This window comes from Vulpes vulpes, chromosome 12, assembly GCF_048418805.1.
Source record: "Vulpes vulpes isolate BD-2025 chromosome 12, VulVul3, whole genome shotgun sequence".
Classification (NCBI taxonomy): domain Eukaryota; kingdom Metazoa; phylum Chordata; class Mammalia; order Carnivora; family Canidae; genus Vulpes; species Vulpes vulpes.
In genome coordinates, this window is record NC_132791.1 from 47737160 (window position 1) to 47758503 (window position 21344).

The 21344-nt window shown below is 35.3% G+C and overlaps 1 protein-coding gene across 47 annotated transcripts in view; it reads right to left on the reverse strand.

Moving 5' to 3' along the window:
• Positions 1-4254: 4254 nt before the first annotated feature.
• The window catches only part of MATR3 (matrin 3), a 61465-nt gene continuing 44375 nt past the window's right edge, over positions 4255-21344 (reverse strand). For 19 of the 47 annotated variants that reach the window (XM_072728433.1, XM_072728434.1, XM_072728430.1 and 16 more), the window contains 13 exons: positions 17406-17467; positions 16432-16473; positions 15994-16106; positions 15331-15383; positions 14770-14895; positions 13241-13366; positions 12922-13089; positions 11094-11225; positions 10586-10629; positions 10115-10490; positions 7863-8085; positions 7247-7368; positions 4255-5458 (listed from right to left, as the gene is read on the reverse strand). In XM_072728433.1, coding sequence (XP_072584534.1) covers positions 5408-5458; positions 7247-7368; positions 7863-8085; positions 10115-10490; positions 10586-10629; positions 11094-11225; positions 12922-13089; positions 13241-13366; positions 14770-14895; positions 15331-15383; positions 15994-16106; positions 16432-16473; positions 17406-17467 — 1638 coding nt within the window. In that variant the 3' untranslated portion in view covers positions 4255-5407. Of the gene's footprint in view, positions 5459-7246; positions 7369-7862; positions 8230-10114; positions 10491-10585; positions 10630-11093; positions 11226-12921; positions 13090-13240; positions 13367-14769; positions 14896-15330; positions 15384-15993; positions 16107-16431; positions 16474-17405; positions 17468-21344 lie in introns of all 47 variants that reach the window. The other 28 variants (XM_072728411.1, XM_072728419.1, XM_072728412.1 and 25 more) reach the window with 3 other exon arrangements.

Consider the following 21344-nt stretch of genomic DNA (forward strand, 5'->3'; position numbering starts at 1 on the left):
ATGCCTTTTGATGTTCAAAGCCAACTTCTTTTAAGATTTTCAAATAATCTCTACGCCCAACATAAGGCTTGAATTTATAGCCCCGAGATAAAGAGATGCATGCTCTACCACCCAAACAAGCCGGGAACCCCTAGAGCCAACTCTAAAAGTGAAGGAAAAGGGATGCCTGGGTGATTTAGAAGTTGAGCGTCTGCCTTTGGCTCAGGTTGTGATCCCAGGGTCCTGGGATCAAGTCCTACAGCAGGGTCCCCTAAAGGAGCCTGCTTCTTCCTCTGCCTGTGTCTCTGGCTCTCATGAATAAATAAAATCTTAAGAAAAAAAAAAGGTGAAGGAAAAAAGGTCATTTAAATCTTGAGTCAAATAGCAGACAAGAAACCACTACTTCGGACATAACCATCCTGGCAAAGTTAGGCACATAAATGGTCCTGCCTTACAAAAATAGACAAGCGCAATAATTGAAACTTGAGTACTGTCCTAATCAAAGGTAAGACACATTCCTGCTGCTCTTCACTTATTCCATTTGCACCAGGCCTTTAGAACCAGTATTTCAGGGGATCCTTGGGTGGCTCAGTGGTTTAGCGCCTGCCTTTGGCCCAGCGCATGATCCTGGAGTCCCGGCATGGAGCCTGCTTCTCCCTTCTCCTGTGTCTCTCTCTGTGTCTATCATGAATAAATAAATAAATAAAAAGAACCAGTATTTCATCGTTACCATGCATGAAGCACAGGGACATCACCGATCAGGTCGTTAAAGCTGTACTTAATGCCACTCTCACTCCAAGTTTACACATGCTATTGGGGTACGCATTAATGTCCATTTTCTGTCTACTAGATCCAATAAATAATAAGACCTCACGTACCTTTCCTTTTCACTTAGTTTTCATTTTCCCTACTGTACATCTAGCTTTAGAATTTTTTTTTTTAAGGTTTTATTTATTCATGAAAAACAGACACACAGAGAGAGGCAGAGACACAGGCAGAGGGAGAAGCAGGCTCCATGCAGGGAGCCCGACGCAGGACTCAATCCCAGGACGCCAGTATCATGCCCTGCCTGGGCTGTAGGCAGGCGCAAAACCACTGAGCCACCCAGGGATTCCCTTTAGAGAGTTCTTAAATAATGTGTAGAAATTATAAAACTTTCTAAGGCTAGAACTTTTAAATTCACAGAAAAGCCAGGCCTAAAAATTTTAACAAATTTAACATAAAGTATGTTAACATAGTTTTAAAAGCTAATCATATATTATCTTTCAACAATTCTCACTGTATTTTTTCAATCTAATCTCTGTAATTTAATTTTTATCTTCAGACTTCTACCTAGTAATTAGTACTGTAGTTGAGCTCCGCCCTGTATCAACTCGTTAATCAGCAAGTTAGATGTACTTGAGTGATGAGGTAGTCGTTTCCATTTTGCCACTCACTTGAAACTTCAACAAACTAGTTATCACCAAGTTTTCATGAGTTACTATGTTAAGCAACACAGTGGAAAAATAAAAAAAGGAAAAACATTTAGCCAGGCAAAATAGTTATTCCCAAGACTTCAGTAATTTTATTACTGCTCCAGTAATTTTCCTTGAAATGTCGATTGTACCAAGTCCCCCAGAAAATTACAAGACTTTAAGGTTCTGAGCAAGATAAGACACAAATAGGAAAGCAGTATGTAAGGTTCCAAAATAGGGTCTCTTCCACTGGTGGTTTTATTTTTTAAAAAATTTTAGAGGAGTAAGTGGGGGGAGGGGCAGAGATAGGGAGACTCCTTCAGGGCCCGAAGATCATGACCTGAGCTGAAACCAGGAGTTGGTCACTCAACTATCTTAACCACCCAGGCCCCCTGCGTTGGTGATTATTTTCTAGCATTTCCCCAGTTCTAGGTTTGGAAAGGGAACAAAAACAGTACTTCAAGCAAGAGTACCTGAAGCAGGTGTGATTACAACTGCCTAGCCCATACGTCTTTAGCTACAGGTAAAACTATCAAAGTGTGGCCTTTTCGCTTGACATGACCATCACCTGTTAACTTGTTAAAATACAAATATGAAGATCACCCCAAACAAGGAGGAACACAAATTGAAATTTCTAGTGGAGCACACCCATATTTTAACAAAGCCTCCATGTAATTCTGCTGCATAACATCAGAATCACTAAAGGAAAATCATTTTGTTTGTATTCTAGTGCTTCCTTTAAACATCTTGGCCTCACCCGTACCCATCACAGGACTTGCATAGAAGTGAAAGGGTTTATTTTATTTCACTTTTTTAGATTTTTGAGGCACCTGGGTGGCTCAAGTGAGGTTAAGCATCCACTCTTGATTTGGGCTCAGGTCATTATCACAGGGTTGTGAGATGGAAGCCCTGTTCTGGGCTCTCTATCTACCCTTCCTCTACCAGGTAATGCTCTTAAAAAATTATCTATACACCCAACATGGAGCTAGAGCTTATAACCTTGAGATCGAGTCACATGCTCTACCCACTGAGTCAACCAGGTACCCTGGAAGGGCATTTAAAACCCCAGCTCAACAAATAGATTAGTTACCAGGGAATACCCAATCCTAAACGCCTGACTGCTCAATATTTGAGCTTTCAGTTACACTAAGCCATATTCTATAATGGAAACAATAGAAGAGCACACAGCCGCTGCTAGCCCTAGTACAAATGATCTTAAATAACCCACATAGACCGGACCACTTTACTATTCTGATTCGGTTTCGAAGATTTTTTTGGGGGGGGCGGGGGGGAAATCTGTAGATTCCACCACCCAATGTGGGGCTCAAACTCACAATCCCAAGATCAAGTCTGCATGCCCCACTAAGCCAGGCAAGAACCCCATTGTTCTATTTAAAAAATGTTCTGTAGCGTTCCTGCAGACTTGTACTACACGCCACCAGCCTCATTAACTTTAAAATTTGAGGGATCCCTGGATGGCTCAGTGGTCTAGTGCCTGCCTTCCGCCCAGGGCATGATCCTGGAGACCCAGGATCGACTCCGTGTCGAGCCTGCTTCTCCCTCTGCCTGTCTCATATATAAATAAAATCTTTAAAAAAATATTCAGATAATGGATATAATCTTAAAAATTTCCTGAGACTCCTATTAATACTCTCTCTAGAAGATAGTGTACTCTGGGGCAGCCCAGGTGGCTCAGCGGTTTAGCACCGCCTTCAGCCCAGGGCCTGATCCTGGGGAACCCTGGTTCCATGTCAGGCTTCAAGTCCCAAGTCAGGCTTCCGGCAGGGAGCCTGCTTCTCCCTCTGCCTGTGTCTGTGGCTCTCTGTCTTGTGAATAAATAAATAAAATCTTAAAAAAAAAAAAAAAAAAAAAAAAAGACCGTGTACTCTGGTGAGAAATTCACCTTCTTAATAAAATTTTAAATCAAATTTTTAGGAGACCTAAATCAATATAGCTGGCCAACTCCAGTCTTTAGTAAATTCACAATCAAATCCAAATTTACCAAAAGTAGGCTTAAAAAAAAAAAATCAATACAAACTCAAGGAATTTCCTTCACAGAGGATTAACATTAAAATTAAACTAAAGGCTAAAATTAAAATGATGGTGGAAAAAATGTTCTTAAATTTTCTACCAGGTTTAAGTGAAAACATTCCTATGAAAAAAGGTTTGCCATAATCTGGGAATTACTAATAGCATATTTCTGAGAATTTTTGCTTTCCAAATATTAGCAAATGAAGATACTGAACTTTCTCTTCTATAGCTTGATACAGCCAACAAAGTATGACCTATGGAAAAAAAGGCTATCACTGACAGGAAACAAGTAGGGATTCTGAAACACACATAATGCTTTGTTTTGCTTGCTGTTAGTTAACAGTTACAATTAAACAGAAGTGTTGGTAATTAGTAAAGGCCAAAATTAAACTGCAGAAATAAACTGGCAAGGATTTTTTGTGCATGTCACATTAAAAAAACTTTAACTGCCTTTCAGAGATACATCATGAAATCTTGATTATGTCCTTTAAATACATTAAAACCTAGTCTCAAAGAGAATTCCTAATAAGTTCTTGTATTTTTTTAAATTAAAAATTTGCTTTTTGACAATAGGTAAATCCCTTACACAGCAAGAACCCCAAAAGATTTTGAAAAGCTGGTAGAACTAATTCTTGATATTCCATGTTAATTCTAACTTTGATACTTAGGTCTAAACATGAGCTTTTGCCATTTCTTCACCCTCAGTATTTTAACCTCCAGAGGTTTTTAAAGATAATGAATAGCCTCATTTTTATGTAACAGGAACAAGAAATCCACCAGCACCAAAAACTTTAAAACTCAGATCTTTAGTAGCAGTCTTTAGAACACTCTAGATTAAAAATGTAATAATTTGTTAAAGCATGCAAAAAAGTGTAACAGTGAATAAAAACCACAACTGACAAAAATATTGGTTAACATTCCAAACATGTATAACCAATGAACATGGCCTAGGTTTTTTTTTTTATTGGTATTCACTTCAGAAACTTGAATCCACAGATATAAGCAGTATATTACCAGAAAGTTACAAGTAAACACAGATTATACATGCAAATTTCTGTTCACAAAGGTCACATGTGCAGGTATATGAATTAGAAGCGTGCGTCTAGATTATGGCCAAACTGTTTTTAAAATGCAGAAATGTAAAATTACATCTTGAAATATGAAGAGATGGTCTACACACTTCAAAAATCAAATGTTGCTTATACCAGATGTATGACAGCTACAGGATTCAAGTGACAAGCAATAAGATCTCAAGAAATTAATACTGCTCAAAGAGAACGGGAATATTTTTACATTTCACTGAAAATACATTGACTACTAGAATACGAAATCTAGCAGGAACTTATGGGAAAAAATTACAAAAATCTAAAGCCAATTACTTAGTATTTCTTATTACCTAAACAACAGCATGACATTAAAAGAAAACTGCACCTGCTTTTTAATTGCCAATCTCATATTAGTGAAGATCTCCAAATAAAAAGCAACCAAAAAAGCTTCAAACTCCAAATGAAAAGTCTGCAAGGCTCAGATTAAAATGTGGAATGTTTCAGATGAAAGTAATAAAAATACAATTGGTTTTGTTCTTTATTGAATGGAATCAAAAGTTTTGACATTTCTTTGAAGCTTGGAACTAAATTTCATTTCTCTGAATGATTCTACATCTTTTTTCTTGGTGCAAGTTGTCTTAAGTAGCTTACGAGTCAGTCTCTACAAAGTACTTCGGTCTGTTACCATTCTGATAAAACAAAAAATTCTTCATTAACTTAACCGTATATGTATTTTTGCTATAACACTTAACACATGAACAGACATCTATTATTTTTCCACTAAAACAAAAGAGTACAATAGTTTTCTTCTAACTATCAGTATTGTATTTAAAAAAGGTTAACATTAAAAACAAAGAACCATTATTTTCTTTGAAATCGTTAAGCTTCTTGCACATCTTAGGCTTCCTTCTTCTGCCTGCGTTCTTCTGCCAATTTATTCAGAAATTTCTGAAAAGAAAAAGTAATTAGAGTGATTAAGTCACCTAAGAAAACCTAAATGGATAACTTCCAAAATATTCTATCCAGATTTGAGCATAATTTAACATAACATTATCACTATTTTAAAGATTCAGTTATTCTTGTTAAGTAAGTGTACAATACTAAACTAGATCAGAGTATATACCACAGTAGGACATGTGAAAAAAAAACAGTAAAATGTAAAGATTATTTAAGTTTACAAATTAACATTAAATTGCAGAGATAAGAAAACAAAGACCACACTCGCATAGGTGAACTGACACTACTCCAAGAACACAGTAGTTAAAATAACATGGATTTATTCAACTAGTGAGCCTTCATTAAAGTGGGGAAACATTTTCTTAGAAAGGCAGTAAATATGTCTGTGGGCTGTTCTTTGGTTCAACTACTCAATTCTGCTGTTGTGGGAATAAAATCAGCCATAAATAATAATAAAATGAATGACTGTGGCTATGTTCCAAAAAACCCCTCATTTACAAAAGCAGTGACCCCTGTACTGCACCTGTAATTTCTAGAGTTCTTGGACATATTAAGACATGAATAAGTAATGTTCTTCCCCCCAAAATCTAAATCACTCAATTTCTTTAATTCTGGGTAGAATTTCTCAAGTCTATAGTTACTACCAATTGATGAGAGGGTTAAAAGCCATTATAATATCCTCAAAAAAAAAAAAAAAAAAAAAACACTCAAGAAGTTATCAACTCATTTCGCATTAGCAAAATACTATACTGCATAATAAATTTTAATGAAGTTGACAAAGTTTCCTTAAAATAGAAATAATAAAGAGCCACAATAGAACAAATGAAAATCAGAATATCTAGAAAATATTAGAAAGCATATCATCTATAAAGTATCAAACACCAATACAATTTTTGTACTTGAATACTCTTCTATGTAATACATAATTTCTACTACTAATGGAATTAAGCCACCACTCTTTTTTCATATGCTAAATGTTAAGACACATCTAGGTAGCAAAGAACACTTACATTTCAAATTAGTGACACAGCCAAGGACTGGCATGATTTCCTAAATTAAAGGCTATCATTCCCCCACCCCCACCAAATTTATGGTTATCTTCATCCATCTACATCAACATACAGAATACGTTTGATGACGGAATACTTTAGTAGCTCTCTACTATAATAAAACAGTGTAAAAAAACCAGGTTTTTTGTAATTAATGAGTTACCTCCTTTCATGTTTTTCCCCATTATCTGTTTTAACACATCGTCTCTCAAGAAGTCAACTAAAATACCAAATTTCAAAAGATCCAAATAGAAATGTGTTATGCTTCATTACATTTTATTATTCATTTATCCTTATATCTCATCATAAAAGTCACAGAATATCATTATTAATAAATAATTTAATGTCAACTGTAAAAATCATTAAGTATGAAGGGACATGGCACCTCATAAAATTGAAACAGCTTTTTATTGATTCCACTCCAGATTCTTCCAAATTAGAGAAATTACAGTCAAACATTCACTTGAAAATACTGAGATAACTCTGATTATATCAGAATTTATAACATGGCTAGAATATCATTCAATTTTTAATTAGAATGTACTATAAAAAAAGGCTCAATAGATGTTTCTAGAAATGCATTAAACTGCTTAAGGCCCATCAACAAAGAAATAAGTGTCACTTCCAGGAGAAGGCACTGCAATGGGTCTACAGAAGGCACCATACACACTTTACTTTGCATAAATTTACATGACTTAATAAAAAAACTCTCTTGTATATTCAGCCTTACCTTTAATTTCTGATAATGAGGAAGGCTGCTGCAATGAGTATTCTTTGCAACTTCTTCATTTGTATAAAAGAGTGAACACAGCTTACAGTAAAACCCTGTTTTAGGTATCACATAGTCTATACCTAGAACACAAACATACATTCTTACAAATTTAGTAAATCGAAATTTTTCATTAGCGTTCCCAAATCTTTTTTTCCATCAATATTATTTGAATGAGAGAATATTTGTGAGAAGTCCAATATAGCCTAAGTTAAAACAAAACAAAAACCATGACATCATTAGTTAATTTTACTTAACTGATGTTTAAGGTCCCATACCTAACTTGTGTTCTTGAAAAGACAGTAATATAAAAGATAAAAAGCAATACGAAATACTCAAACCTTTACGCGGGGAATTACGCGGGGAAAGAACATATTGTGAAATGATAACAAACGATAATACAAAATGAGAGTTGGTTAACTGGAAAATAAAGAATATATTAATTAAAATTTACAAATTATTCTGCAGAGAAGTAAATTTTAAATGGTATCAGAGTTTACTTAAGACCAATTTAAAAATCTTATTTACTAATAACTTGGGAAGGGTGAGAGGGGAAGAAGAAAGCCTTAAATCTCACCAACAGGAACATTGGGCTGATATGGTCCAATTCTATACTCATCTGGAATTGTATAGTCCTCCTTGTTTTCATCACTTTGGCCATCTGCATTTTCACTTGTATCTTTGCTGGGATCATCAGCATTCTCAGCAGATTCAGCGCCTGGTTCTGTATTTTCCTCATTTTTAATTCCATTTTCCAACGCTGCTTCGTTTTCTTGATCAAGTTCCTCGATCTTGTCCACCTTAATTTCAACCAAACCATCATCATTTTTGTCACCAGATTTAAATGCCATGCCCGATTTACGAAGTTTCTGAAGTTCCGAATCTTCCTCATCACCAACCTCATCTAGAGTGACAAAACCTTCCATACTCCCTGGGAAACGACGCTGTTAAGAAAGACAAATTTACTCTGCAACAATTATCCTGCAGCATCCCTTCCATTTGTTTTACTTGAAGGGAAAGGGATAGCGTCTTTGTCTTTATTCTCTCAAAATGCTGACTTTTTCCTTTCTCCCCCAAAATCACGGATTTGTTTTAACAAATTTGTTGGTTTTAAAACTAAATAATTAAAGGCTTGCCTCAACATGAAGAGCAGAAAATAAATCGGAGAGGACATTATAGTCTACACTTCTTAAAACTATTATGCTGCAGGGGACTATATCAAAGATGTGATTTGATAAAAAATAGTTCCATGGTATCCTTTGGAAGACAGTATCTTATGATACAACTGTTATTTAGAGAACACTCAGAATAAAATAGTGGTTTAAAAAGGGGGAAAAAAAAAATCAAGCTCTGGAGAGCATGACTGCCTATGTTTAAATTTTGACTCTGCCACTTACAAGCAATATGACCAAGGACAATTTACGGAATTTCTCTATGCCTGAATTTTCTCATTTATAAAATTGGGTTAACAAAGGTAGCTAGTGCTTACTGTTACAAGGAGGATTAAGTTCATTAGCATAAATAAAGCTTAGAAAAATTTATATCATGTAATAAATATCTGCTCTTAAGGGTGCAAGTGTATTACACAACAATCATTCACTTCAGCCAAAAAATAACTTTAAGGCTAAGTTATGTGACCAAGCCATCAAAATCTGGAGGTAAAAATTAGTCTTCCAATAGCTGAACATTGCTTATAAGGAACCAATGGATCTGGCTTCAAAGGGCATTTTAGTGCTCTAATCCTTAATGTAGATAATCAGCACACCATGCTGTTTTGTTTTACTATTCTTTATGCTCTATGTATTTTTATATTTGTATTCACCTTATATGCTTATCTGTGACAACTGTTCAAAGAAAAATGTCTTAAAAGCTACTAAATTATCTGATCAAGCTTATGTGTCTCAAATAGGAAAATTATTCAAGTTTAACAATTTTTATTTACTTATTTTTTTTTTTAATTTTTATTTATTTATGATAGTCACAGAGAGAGAGAGAGGCGCAGAGACACAGGCAGAGGGAGAAGCAGGCTCCATGCACCGGGAGCCCGATGTGGGATTTGATCCCGGGTCTCCAGGATCACGCCCTGGGCCAAAGGCAGGCGCCAAACCGTTGCGCCACACAGGGATCCCTTACTTATTTTTAAGTAATCTCTACACCCAACCTGGGGCTCGGACCCACAACCCCAAGATTCAGAGTTGTATGCCCCACTGACTGAGCCAGTCAAGTGCCCCAAGTTTAATAACTTTTAAATGAGTGGTAAAATGTTTTAAGTATCTTGGATCAATTATAAGCTCCTATCCTTTTTATTTTTTTAAGATTTTATTTATTATTTTATTCATGAGAGACACACAAAGAAAGGCAGAGACAGGCAGAGGGAGAAGCAGGCTCCCTGCAAGGAGCCTGCTGGGGGGACTCGATCCCAGCCTCTGGGATGGCGCCCTGAGCCGAAGGTAGATGCTCACCGCTGAACCACCCAGGAGTCCCATATCCTATCTTTAAAAAAAAAAAAAGCTGACTACAAGGCCGCCTACTAGTCCTTACATGCTACCACTACAATACCCAAATATATATAGATGTAAGTCTTCCTCCTTCCTTACTAAAAATTTCCTTCTGTGAAGTTGGCACTTTTTAACAACTATTATAAAAAGTCTCATTTAACCTATTTATTGCAGAGTTTACTTTTAAATATTTATTATTATGGTTCATAACTGATTTTTCTAATATAAATGAGTAATTCTCTAACCTGACTCTGCCAGTATAAATAATATGAAATATTTATCTAACCTAGTTCTCTATCAAAACAGGTCCACATATACAATCTTCCTTTACCTTTTTTAGCTTTTTCTTTGCAGCTGCCGAAGCACTGGCATTTCCATCTTTTTTGACAGCTTTGTCTGAAGGTTCCTTTTTCCCGTCAGAAGCCACGTCACCTAAATTAGCAAGATCTGTCTCATCTCCCACTGAACTGCCACTTTCTAGCAGTGCTGCTGCTTCTTCTTCATCTACGAGTAGCTCATCTTCAGATTCAAGCAGCATATTAGGTTCTTGCTCAGCTTGGTCATCCTTTACATCTTTTTCACCATCTTCACCTGACTTCTCTTCTTGTTCTTTACCTTCAGTCGTACTTTCAGTCTTCTGGGAACCATCAATCTTGGATTTCTTATCGCTTGGAGATTCTTTGCCATCTGGAGAATAAGATCTCTTCCTAGAATCAAAAGGATATCCCCTCAATTAATTCTCCTGAGTTGGAAAACAGAAGTTGAATATACCAGTGTATACACACACACAAAATGAAATTACCGAGATTTATCTTTTTTCAGTAAGTCAATGCCTCTGTTGGGAATCTACAAGACAAAATTTTGTATCAGTTAAATAAATGCATTAGAGTATGTTCATGTACAGGTTATATAATTATCCAATTAACAAATGGTTGAGGAACAACCTTTATATCATCAACTAAGCTTATTCAATCCCATTAACCATACCTAAGAATGTAAGCTGCCCACAGTAAGCAGTTCATTACAATCAACATTTCAACAGAGCAGTAGAGCAATGGATAATAAACATTTTGGTAGAACTCTGTTCAAATAAAATCTTAAATAAGATAGATAAAAGTAGGAGTTTTTGTACGTAACACCATTAACAAACAAGCCAAAAACTTGTACTGAAGAATACTGGGGGAAAAAAGGTTGCTATCTTTAAATAACCAAATCCTATATTCTTTGCAAATAAAAATTTTTATAAAAATGTGGTGGCTTGAAATATGTGAAATAAGCTTTATAAGGATGATAAATCCACTACTACATACCCTCAGTACCAACTTTTTATATTTTTCAGACAAGTCAACTTTCACACATCTCCCCTGAAACCAAAGGGCCTTTTTCAAACAGTGGTCGACCATTGCCATTGCATCCTCTCTGGTCTCCATCTCAATAAAGGCCTTAAAAAAAAAAAAAAAAAAAAGAAAAAGAAACAGGGACATTAGTTTTCAAAGACCTGCATATAACTCTGGTGCTTATTATTTTTTCCAGTCTGTTACGAAAATTTAGTCTTTTTTTTTTTAATTTTTTTTCTTTTATTTATTTATGATAGTCACACACACACACAGAGAGAGAGAGAGGGGCAGAGACACAGGCAGAGGGAGAAGCAGGCTCCATGCACCGGGAGCCCGATGCGGGATTCGATCCTGGATCTCCAGGATCGCGCCCTGGGCCAAAGGCAGGCGCCAAACCGCTGTGCCACCCAGGGATCCCGAAAATTTAGTCTTTAACACAGAGATCCCCTAAAAGTTAAAAGTCACCCAATTAAAAAAAAAATATTTTATCAGAGATTTACACAAAGTAGCAACAAACATTAAAACATCTATATGGAGGCCTAAAACACACACACACATAAAATAATTAAAGCAATCAGCTTAGAAGGTATTACTCAAAATAAGGCAAGAAAGAAATTAGCTTAAAAAGCCTAGAAAGATACAAACTCAGAATGGCGATACAAAAGCATTAACGACAACAAAATAAAGATGCTCTTTACTCTGAAATTTTAAGACGAAAACCACAAGTGAATGACGTAATCCAACCCATTCAATTCACTTAAACTTGTAAAGGCTAAAATACCCAGTGTTAGCAAAGCACTCTTGGACAATGCTGGTGTGATTATAAACTGGTATTTTTTGCAGACCAATTTGGCAATATCAAAGTAAAGAAAGTATCAGAATACAACATTCCAATTCTGAAATTCTATCCTTCAATTATGATACAAATATATAAACATTTACAAGCTGCCAAGTCCACAGCACCAAAGGTACAGTCCAAAAAACTCTAAATATCCATCCACTCAGGAAATTAGTTTTACTCAATGGAATCACATATAAAGTAGAAAGCAACAGTATAGTATCACTTGAGCCAAGAAAGAAACAATATACCTACATACATACAGAAAAGATTTTTTTGGATGCAAACCTTGGAAACAAATAGTGTTACCATCTTTACTTTCCACTTTACAGTTTTTCAGTGTTTTACACACTGAGAATCTACTGTAGTTTTTTTTTTTTTTTTTTAAATGACCATTTAGCAGTTTGGCAAAGAAAGTTTATGAGAAGGTAAATTTAATTATTCTCCCTTTCGGGAACCCTGGGTGGCGCAGCAGTTTAGCACCTGCCTTTGGCCCAGGGTGCGATCCTGGAGACCCGGGATTGAATCCCACGTTGGGTTCCTGGTGCATGGAGCCTGCTTCTCCCTCTGCCTATGTCTCTGCCTCTCTCTCTCTATCACAAATAAATAAAAATTAAAAGAAAATTATTCTCCCTTTATTAAAAATGAAGATACAAAAAAACCTTAAAGCCCTCTAATAACCTTAAAAATTTAAGATATTTTATTTAAATTAACATATAGTATATTATTAGTTTCAGAGGCAGAATTCAGTGATTCATTAGTTCCATACAACAACCAGTGCTAATTACAACACATGCCCTCCTAAATGCCCATCACCCAGGTACTCCATTCCTCCAATCATCTCCCCTCCAGCAACACTCAGTTTGTTTCCTGTAGTTAACTGTTTCATTGTTTGTCTCCCTCTCTGATTTTTCCCTCTCTTCCCTTATCATCTTCCTTAAAGATGTCTGTATGTGGTATTACCTGACTTTTCATCCTCATCAGTATATAATTTTTAATTTTTCCATAAGGCTCAGCAAGCTTGAGAACTGCACTGTCCGAATAGCCAGAATGAGGTAAATTGCTAAGATGTATCACACGTCCAAGCTCTTGCTTTTGATCAAACTTCTGGTCTGGCTTCCCTTCAGGTTTCTAAAAAACAAGCAAACAAAAAAACAAACAAAAATTAAGTCAAATGGTGGTAGGTATGCTATAATTAGCTGTAAAAATTTAAGTAGTTCTAGTTATTAGCAACAACTTAAAGTAGCGAAAGTGGTACAAATCTGGAGAAAACTGTAATTACCTTTATTCTTTTATACTTCTGGGATAAATGAACTCTCACTGGCTTGCCAAATACTAATGCTGGTGTGGTTGTATAATAATCCACTGCAGCTTGAGCATCCTCTGTAGTTGCCATTTCAATAAACGCCTAAAATTGGACAAAATTATTTCCAAAACAAAACAACAACAAAAAAAAACAGGTCCAAGTCTTTCTAGACATATTTAATCATTAATATGATATACAAATGTATAAATATTAATACATTTTTAAAAGTCTAAAAGCAGAACATTTCTATTTTTAAAAAAAATTTTTTTTAAAAATATTTTATTTATTCATGAGAGAGAGAGAGAGAGAGAGAGAGAGGGAGAGAGAGAGAGAGGGAGGGAGAGATGCAGAGACACAGGCAGAGGGAGAAGCAGGCTCCATGCCGGGAGCCTGATGTAGGACATGATCCAGGGTCTCCAGGATCCCGCCCTGGGCCGAAGGCAGCGCTAAACTGCTGAGCCACCCGGGCTGCCCAGCTAATTTATTTTATTAAAGGTCATTTCAGATTTTACTACCTTCATGCTACTCAATTGTCATTTATTATATCTACTTTAATTTGGCATCCATTTTGGTAAAAGTTTGGAATGGCTTCCCAAAGAATCATCATCCTTTTATAGTCGTTATAGTAATCAGTGACAATTTTACTGCTTAAGGATAACAATTAAGGGATCCCTGGGTGGCACAGTGGTTTGGCGCTTGCCTTTGGCCCAGGGCGCGATCCTGGAGACCCGGGATCGAATACCACATCAGGCTCCCGGTGCATGGAGCCTGCTTCTCCCTCTGCCTGTGTCTCTGCCTCTCTCTCTCTCTCTCTCTGTGACTATCATAAATAAATAAAAATTAAAAAAAAAAAAAAATTAAAAAAAAAAATTTAAGGATAACAATTAATAGGGGATCCCTGGGTGGTTCAGTGGTTTGGCGCCTGCCTTTGGCCCAGGGCGCGATCCTGGAGTCCCAGGATCGTGTCCCACATCAGGCTCCCGGCATGGAGCCTGCTTCTCCCTCTGACATGGAGCCTGCTTCTCCCTCTGCCTGTGACACTCTGCCCCTCTCTCTCTCTCTCTCTCTTGAATAAATAAATAAATCTTTAAAAAAAAAGGGGGGGATAACAATTAATAGATTTACTAAATAATCCATTAGGCCTAGAAATTAACATAATTTTTAAAAGATTACTTATTTATTCATGAGACACCACTGGAGTGGGGTGGCAGGCAGCGGTGGGCACAGAGACACAGGCAGAGGGAGAAGCAGGCTCCTTGCAGGGAGCCCAATGTGGGACTCAATCCTGGACATGGGATCATGACCTGAGCCAAAGGCAGGTGCTCAACTGCTGAGCCACCCCAGGTGTTCCCTAGAAATTAACATTATTGACAATAGTTCAATGATTTTTTTTCTCTATTACATTCCATGTTAATGACTGAGTTCTTCTTCTAATATAAAATCATATAATTCCTTTAGGAAATATATTAGTAATGAATAAATACTACATGTATTTCTATTCATACCTCATTAATTTTGTTTAGAATCAGATGATTTGAAATGACTCCAAATGGTTCCACCAGCTGTAATAGTTGATATCTCAAGTTTTTCCCTCGCTGAAAATCCATGATGTGAACAACTCGGCTTGTCTCCTATCCATTAAGAAAAAAATCAAGTCAAGAGGTCTCTTTAGAATCAGGATGAAACAAGTTATATATTAGAATTTTCAAAGTTTAATGCTAACAGATTAAGTATTTAAAACAACTCTTAATATTCTAGAGAATTTTAAGACTACATAGGAAATAAGATGCACTGGGGTTCAGAAAGCCTCTGCAGTTATTTTTAAATGGAATACTATGCACATAGACAGCAAAATTTGTTACACTCAAGGTAATATCTCTATACTCTGGGGTATATGAAAATTAAACTTACAACTATTATTAAAGTCATGTAAAAGCCTTATTTTTAAAAAATAATAGCAATCTTCCTATCGTAAAGGACTACAATGCAAATTCAATTTACAGGGATTTCGAAATTAAATCACATTTCCCAAAATAACAAGTAAAAGAAAGAGCTGTATTACTGACCACTCTGCCTTTTTGCATGTGTCTTGGTCCTTGCAGGTTCCCATTTCCAGCACCTTTATGAGAAAAAATTATTTTTTCAGTCTTATACTTATTGTAAGTGAAAAATGGGATATCTTCCTTCTTTTTTCTCCCCTTAAGATTTTAGAGAGAGATCGAACATAAGACCAGGGTTGGAGGGGGGGGGAGGAGTGAGAGAGCAGCAGACTCTCTGCTGAGTGCAGAGCCTTACAAGGGGCTCTATCTCATGACTTTGAGGCTCATGAAATGAGCAGAAAGCAAGAGTTGGGATGTTTAACCTACTCCAGCCCACCCAAGCATTCCTTATTTTGTGTTTTGTTTTTTTTTAAAGTAGGCTCCACATGCAGCCTCCATAAGTGGAGTCCAATGCAGGGTTGGAATTCATGACCCTGAGATCAAGACCTGAGCTGAGATCAAGAGTCAAGATCCTTAACCAGTGAGCCACCCAGGGTGCCTCAAAAAACAGGACATCTTTGAAACACAAATTAGAGGTTACCATTAGTATTTTAAGAACCAGGTCTTTTCATATGATACTATTTTTGAGTAATTTTTCGACAAGCTCATATTTTACTTTTTACTTCTAATCACCGTATTTAATTTTTATGATAAAAGCACTTAGGGAAAGTTAACAAGTTTCATAATCACCCAGATTTCCTCTTGGTCCAACTGCTGGTCCCCCAAGATGAAATGAGGGAGGTGGAGGTCCCAGAATTCCTGGTGCTGGGTTTGTAGACTGCTGCAACATGAATGGATCACCCCTAGTAACATGAGACATAAAATATAATGAACGACAAAGAGATCCATCAGAAATAATTAAGATCTATTGTTAAAACACCCCTTTAATGATTATAATTCCAATCTTGGCAAGTATTTGCATCAAGTTAACTACAGAAAAGCTATAACAGCAATAAAATAAAAATTACTACAATCAGAATTCTAAAGATTTTTTTTTTACCCACTGACTTAAACCAAACCCTCATATTCAATACTCAAAAAATGTTTTGTTTATAAATTTTGAAAGTTTAACCTGAATTCCTTACAATGATCTCCTTTATAAACAAGAGCTTAAAAATTTTAACTTACATTGTATGTCCTGTATCATTGTCAGGATTCCATTCTGGGTAGCTTTAAAGAGACCAGAAAATTAACTTTAAAATAAAACTGTCCTTTTCACAAAAATAGCCTTGTTTGGCCTTTAAAACAGAGTTTATTAGTAAAGTTATAAGAGAATTTAAGTGTTAGAAATATTACAGTTTAAAACATAGACTTCCAAAAAAACCTCCAGAAGTTTAAATTAATCCAAATGAACAAGATAAGCTTGTTCTGTACTGAAAATGTAGGTAATATATGTTGAAGTTTAATTTTTAAATTTATTTGTTAAGTCATAAGAAGGAAAAGGTACTGCATGGGGAATTGGAAATGCGGGTATATAGGGAAATAAGGACCAACCACAGATTTTCCTTCTACAATATTAAATACCAATACCAAAAACAGAGTTGAATTGTGACACAAGAAAGCCCCAAGAGAGCTAGGTATATGTGAAAACTGGCACTCCAGTGAACAAAGGGTATGTGTGTTTAGGCAGAGAAATTCCTTAGGAATTCTATTCCAGCAGCTAAATCAGAACCATAGGTGTCTCAAAAACAAAAAATACATCTTGATGGATTTTGTTTGACAACTTGTAATTTCTAATGACTTTTTCCCTTTTCTCTATCTTCTATATTTTTAGAGCATTACTGTTATTGAAAACGCTTGAATCTACTGTACATATCAAAAGCCATCTTTAAGTATTCTTGCAATTTACAGAAAAAGAGCCAATGTTTATTTGCCCTACAAATAATATTAAACAACAAAATAGCACTACCACTGAATATCTAATATTCTGAAATCAGTTTCCATCTAAACATTTGTTTGTAACTGGTAATGCCCGGTCACTATTAACTATATGCAGTGATAACAATGTGGATATTACAAGTAAATGATGAACTCCCCAAAACCAATCAATGGCTGTTTCTGATTCACGTTACAGATGCTTTAAAGGTATTTCAAACTCCTACATTTCAAGAAGAAGCTGGCATCGACGACTGTGACTTGCTCCATTGATATGTTGACTCCACTCCTGTAGCAAAGTAAATTAGTAGAATTAACAAAAATAAAGCTAACATATTTGAACCATTCAAACTCTAGGAAGTTAATCTATATGCAGTATCACAGACTGTAGAAACACTTGACCATTCACTAGTCACAATGATTTAATTTAAAACATTTCTCTGAATCCTTGTAGCTTGATCCTGCCCTCAAATACGCCATGCACATTCTTGGAAAAACTGGGTAACTTGATTAACATACTAAAAGACCTGACAGGGAAAAGACAGAGTTAATAAAGATCAAGAATAACTGACCTTGAGATCAGCTAGACATACTAATCTCTGCTGTGGACCAAACTGGATTATATATATTGTATCATTAAAACTGCTTTTATAAAACTCTATGATAAAATATCCACGCTTCTAAACTACTTTTCTAGAAATGTTATAAATGTGAACAATTAGTTTAAAATAGAATTATTTCATTTTATCCAGCTTTGAGGCATGTTCCAAGTGTACTACAGCCATGAAAAACTAAGATTCAACAGGAATGGCTTTTCTAGAGAATGCTCCCCATTTATCAAAAAACTAAGCTCACATTATTTCCCAAAAGTAAAGAATCAAATTTCAGGAATATGTTTCCAAATTTTAGGGAGGGAAACATTCTATTCATCAATATTTGTGCTCCTTTGTGGTTATTTTAAATGTAAGGGATTAACTTCTTTCTTTTTATGCAAATAAGCTTTCCTTTCACTAGTTAAAAATCCGCATATAAACAATCAATGTTTTAAACAACATCAGAAAGAGAAGTTAGGAAAAGTAGGCTCTGCTGTCAGACTGCCTAGGTTCTACTCCAAGGTGCCACTTAGTCGACATGAATCCTTGGTACACAAATTGAAATTTAGTATGACTCCATATTCTAGGATATTGTGAAAAGTGAATGACTAAGGTAATCTGCTTATCAGAACATTGCCAGGCACAGAAGTAGTGCTCAAAAAAGAAAAAAGTGAACTGTCATTACATTGCTTATAAAGCTATCATTTTACAATTCCTGCTTTACAAGTATCATGGCTTCACAAATTCCCACAAAATAAGGCAACTTTTGTCACATCCACACTACCTAATACATTATATTTGGAATATAAAACACGGTCAGGCAATGTTTTTAAAAGGGGGTCTCACTTAGAGCTGAACTAAAATAAACCCAATTACAAGATACCTTCTTAAAAAGCTTCAGAATGGTATTTTATAAACCTAATCTTTAAAAATAGATTTATACTACAACAATTTACATACTTCCCCTCTGCTCTAAAAGAACTAACTAAAATCCCATGAAAGTACTATGGAAGCTAGATCTCAAAGCTAGGTTGTCTTTTAAAAATAATGGCTAATCACTAAGGAACTTGAAGAATCTCTCCACAGCTGGCTCCACAACCAGTTATTTGGGATATAAAAAGTTTGTACTTGCAAAGCAACAGACCACTGACTTACTGGAGGATACTTTTAAAATGGCTGTAAGAAGAAGCGCCATAGGTAAAGTTCACAAAATTAGTCAGAGGGATTAAACAAATACTTTTAACTTAGGATTTTCTGGACTAAAAATATTTAGATTTTATTTAAAATGTCCTTGAGAAGCAGTGTGTTGGGAGAGGAGTAAAAGTTACCCTATTAGGCACATTTCTAATTCACAGGAGATGGAAAGGGTATCTAGTTGAGCAGAAAACTATTTATATCCAATCCTCTATGCTCTTTAAAGGTTCAAACTTATGGTAAAAGTGTAGCTAGTCTTTCAAAGTACTAGAAGGAAGGCCAAGATCAAAGAATCATTATGTACCTCCCAAGACCACCCATTCCTAACCTGCACTACCACACCAGATCTTTGGTTTTAAAATGAGGATTAAGAGTCAAAAGGGTTTTTTAAAAAACCTCTATCCTTGATTCTACATTGAGTTAACTTTCACATCAGATTAATAAGGAAAAAGGATTCACTTTTTGAATGCAGAAGTTCTGTAGAAAAATTTCCTTCACCTTGATGTCTTTGAGATATCTAAGTTATATAAAGAAAGAATAATTTGGAGAAGCACTTCTGGAATGGCAGAATAAAGATAATTTAAGGGCTTCTAGAATAATACTAAAAGGAAAACTATGAACTCAAGTGACAAGACAGTGAAAAGGCTGTAGTGGGCACTTTTCTTTAAGTGAAAAGAATTTGAGGGAAGTTTAAGGTTGTGGAGAAAAGCAATTTGACATTCTAAAATGACCTAGAAAGAAATAAAAGCAACACCATCACTGAAAGTCACTTAAAATATCAAATAATGATGACAAATTAGATCACTTTTTCAACTTAAAGTTCCTTCTTTCATAGTAAGATGAAGTTTTGATCATGTAAGCTTTTTAACACACTACCACTAAGTGACTAGAACAGATTTTCCAAGTTATGCAGCAATACCGGAGAGCAGGATTAAATGTTTAAAAATTTTCATTATCTACTTTCACCACAGGAATTTTCTCAAGTCATTGTTTCTATATCAGCTATAAAATGAGAAAGGACCAAAACTAAAGGTAAATAATTACTTTTTCAATAACGCAGATACCCAGAAAACATGAGCTATGTTAAGGAAACTGGAATACATTAAGAGAACCCAAGTGCTTAAACTTCTTAAAAATGGTCCAATTTACAAATATAAATTTTGTAAATCAATCAATCAATCAATCAATGGGCCTCAAGCAATTCTTAAATGTTCCCAATACTGTGATATAATACCAAAACTAGCTAGGGCCTAAGCATTGTTACAGGTTTAAAATACCTCCTGCAATAGGCAGGGTATAAGTTTCATCAGATAATTAAAAACTGTTCTTTTGTTAATTTAGATCCATTTAACTATAATTACTTATTAATATTATTGTTAAGGAACTAATAGGCAGCAAAATTTGGAGAGAAAGATTAATCACATATAATAACAAACTTTTCTCTGATTAAAGCCCTCTTGTGGTTTCCTTTTGTGTTCCTTTACTGTTTTTCTATGTGCAAGCAACAAGGGTAAATTACTGCCCAAAGTCAGAATAAGATTTCTAGCACCAGCTCTTGATGTATGAGGACTCCATTAGCAAAGATTTTAAGTCCCTTAGAATCACTTTCATTTGAGTCACTGTAACTAGCTATTTCCCTTGGAATTTAGAGATCCTGAGGACACTGATCATATTGCCAGTTCTGCAAAAGGCAAGAAGTAACAGAAAAACTGAGTCACCAAAGTTTTGTGGATCTTTTCTTTAAATCAACTCCTATCACAGCTAAAACTTTATGCAACATATTTGAAAAAAGACAACACTAAAGACACCTAGCAAATAAAATTCTCTAACTTTTGAGTTTGGGGTTATGTCTTCAATAAAAATTAATCTAAAAATTTAAATTTAGCATTCAATGTTAGTTCATTTTATTTGGATTAAAGATTAAAATATTCTTTGTGCTGTACTTAAACAATACATTAACTCAAAAGATTAATTCAAAAGATATATTTCAAAGTATTCCGTGAATTCAAATACAAAAGAAGTCTCCTAATTATCTGAGGCAAAAATACTGAGAAACAAATAGAAAAAGAGTGTGACTGGTAATACTTTAAAAACATCATTCAGATCTAGGATTTAATTTACTCAAAAAAAATCAACAGTCACTAAAAAATGCATTTTAAAGGGATAGATATGAAAATGATCCTTCCAAATGTTACTGTAAAGAAAAAACCCTGTAATAGTAATCATCATCAATTTCATGGCAGCAACATGTTAAGTAGAGTAACTGTACAGCACATCAGGAAATATGGACGGTCAGAGATCATAGATCAAGTAGTGGAGTGCTATTATGTTGACTCTTAAGCCAACTGCACTGCGTATTGGAAAAAAAAATCAGTGAGA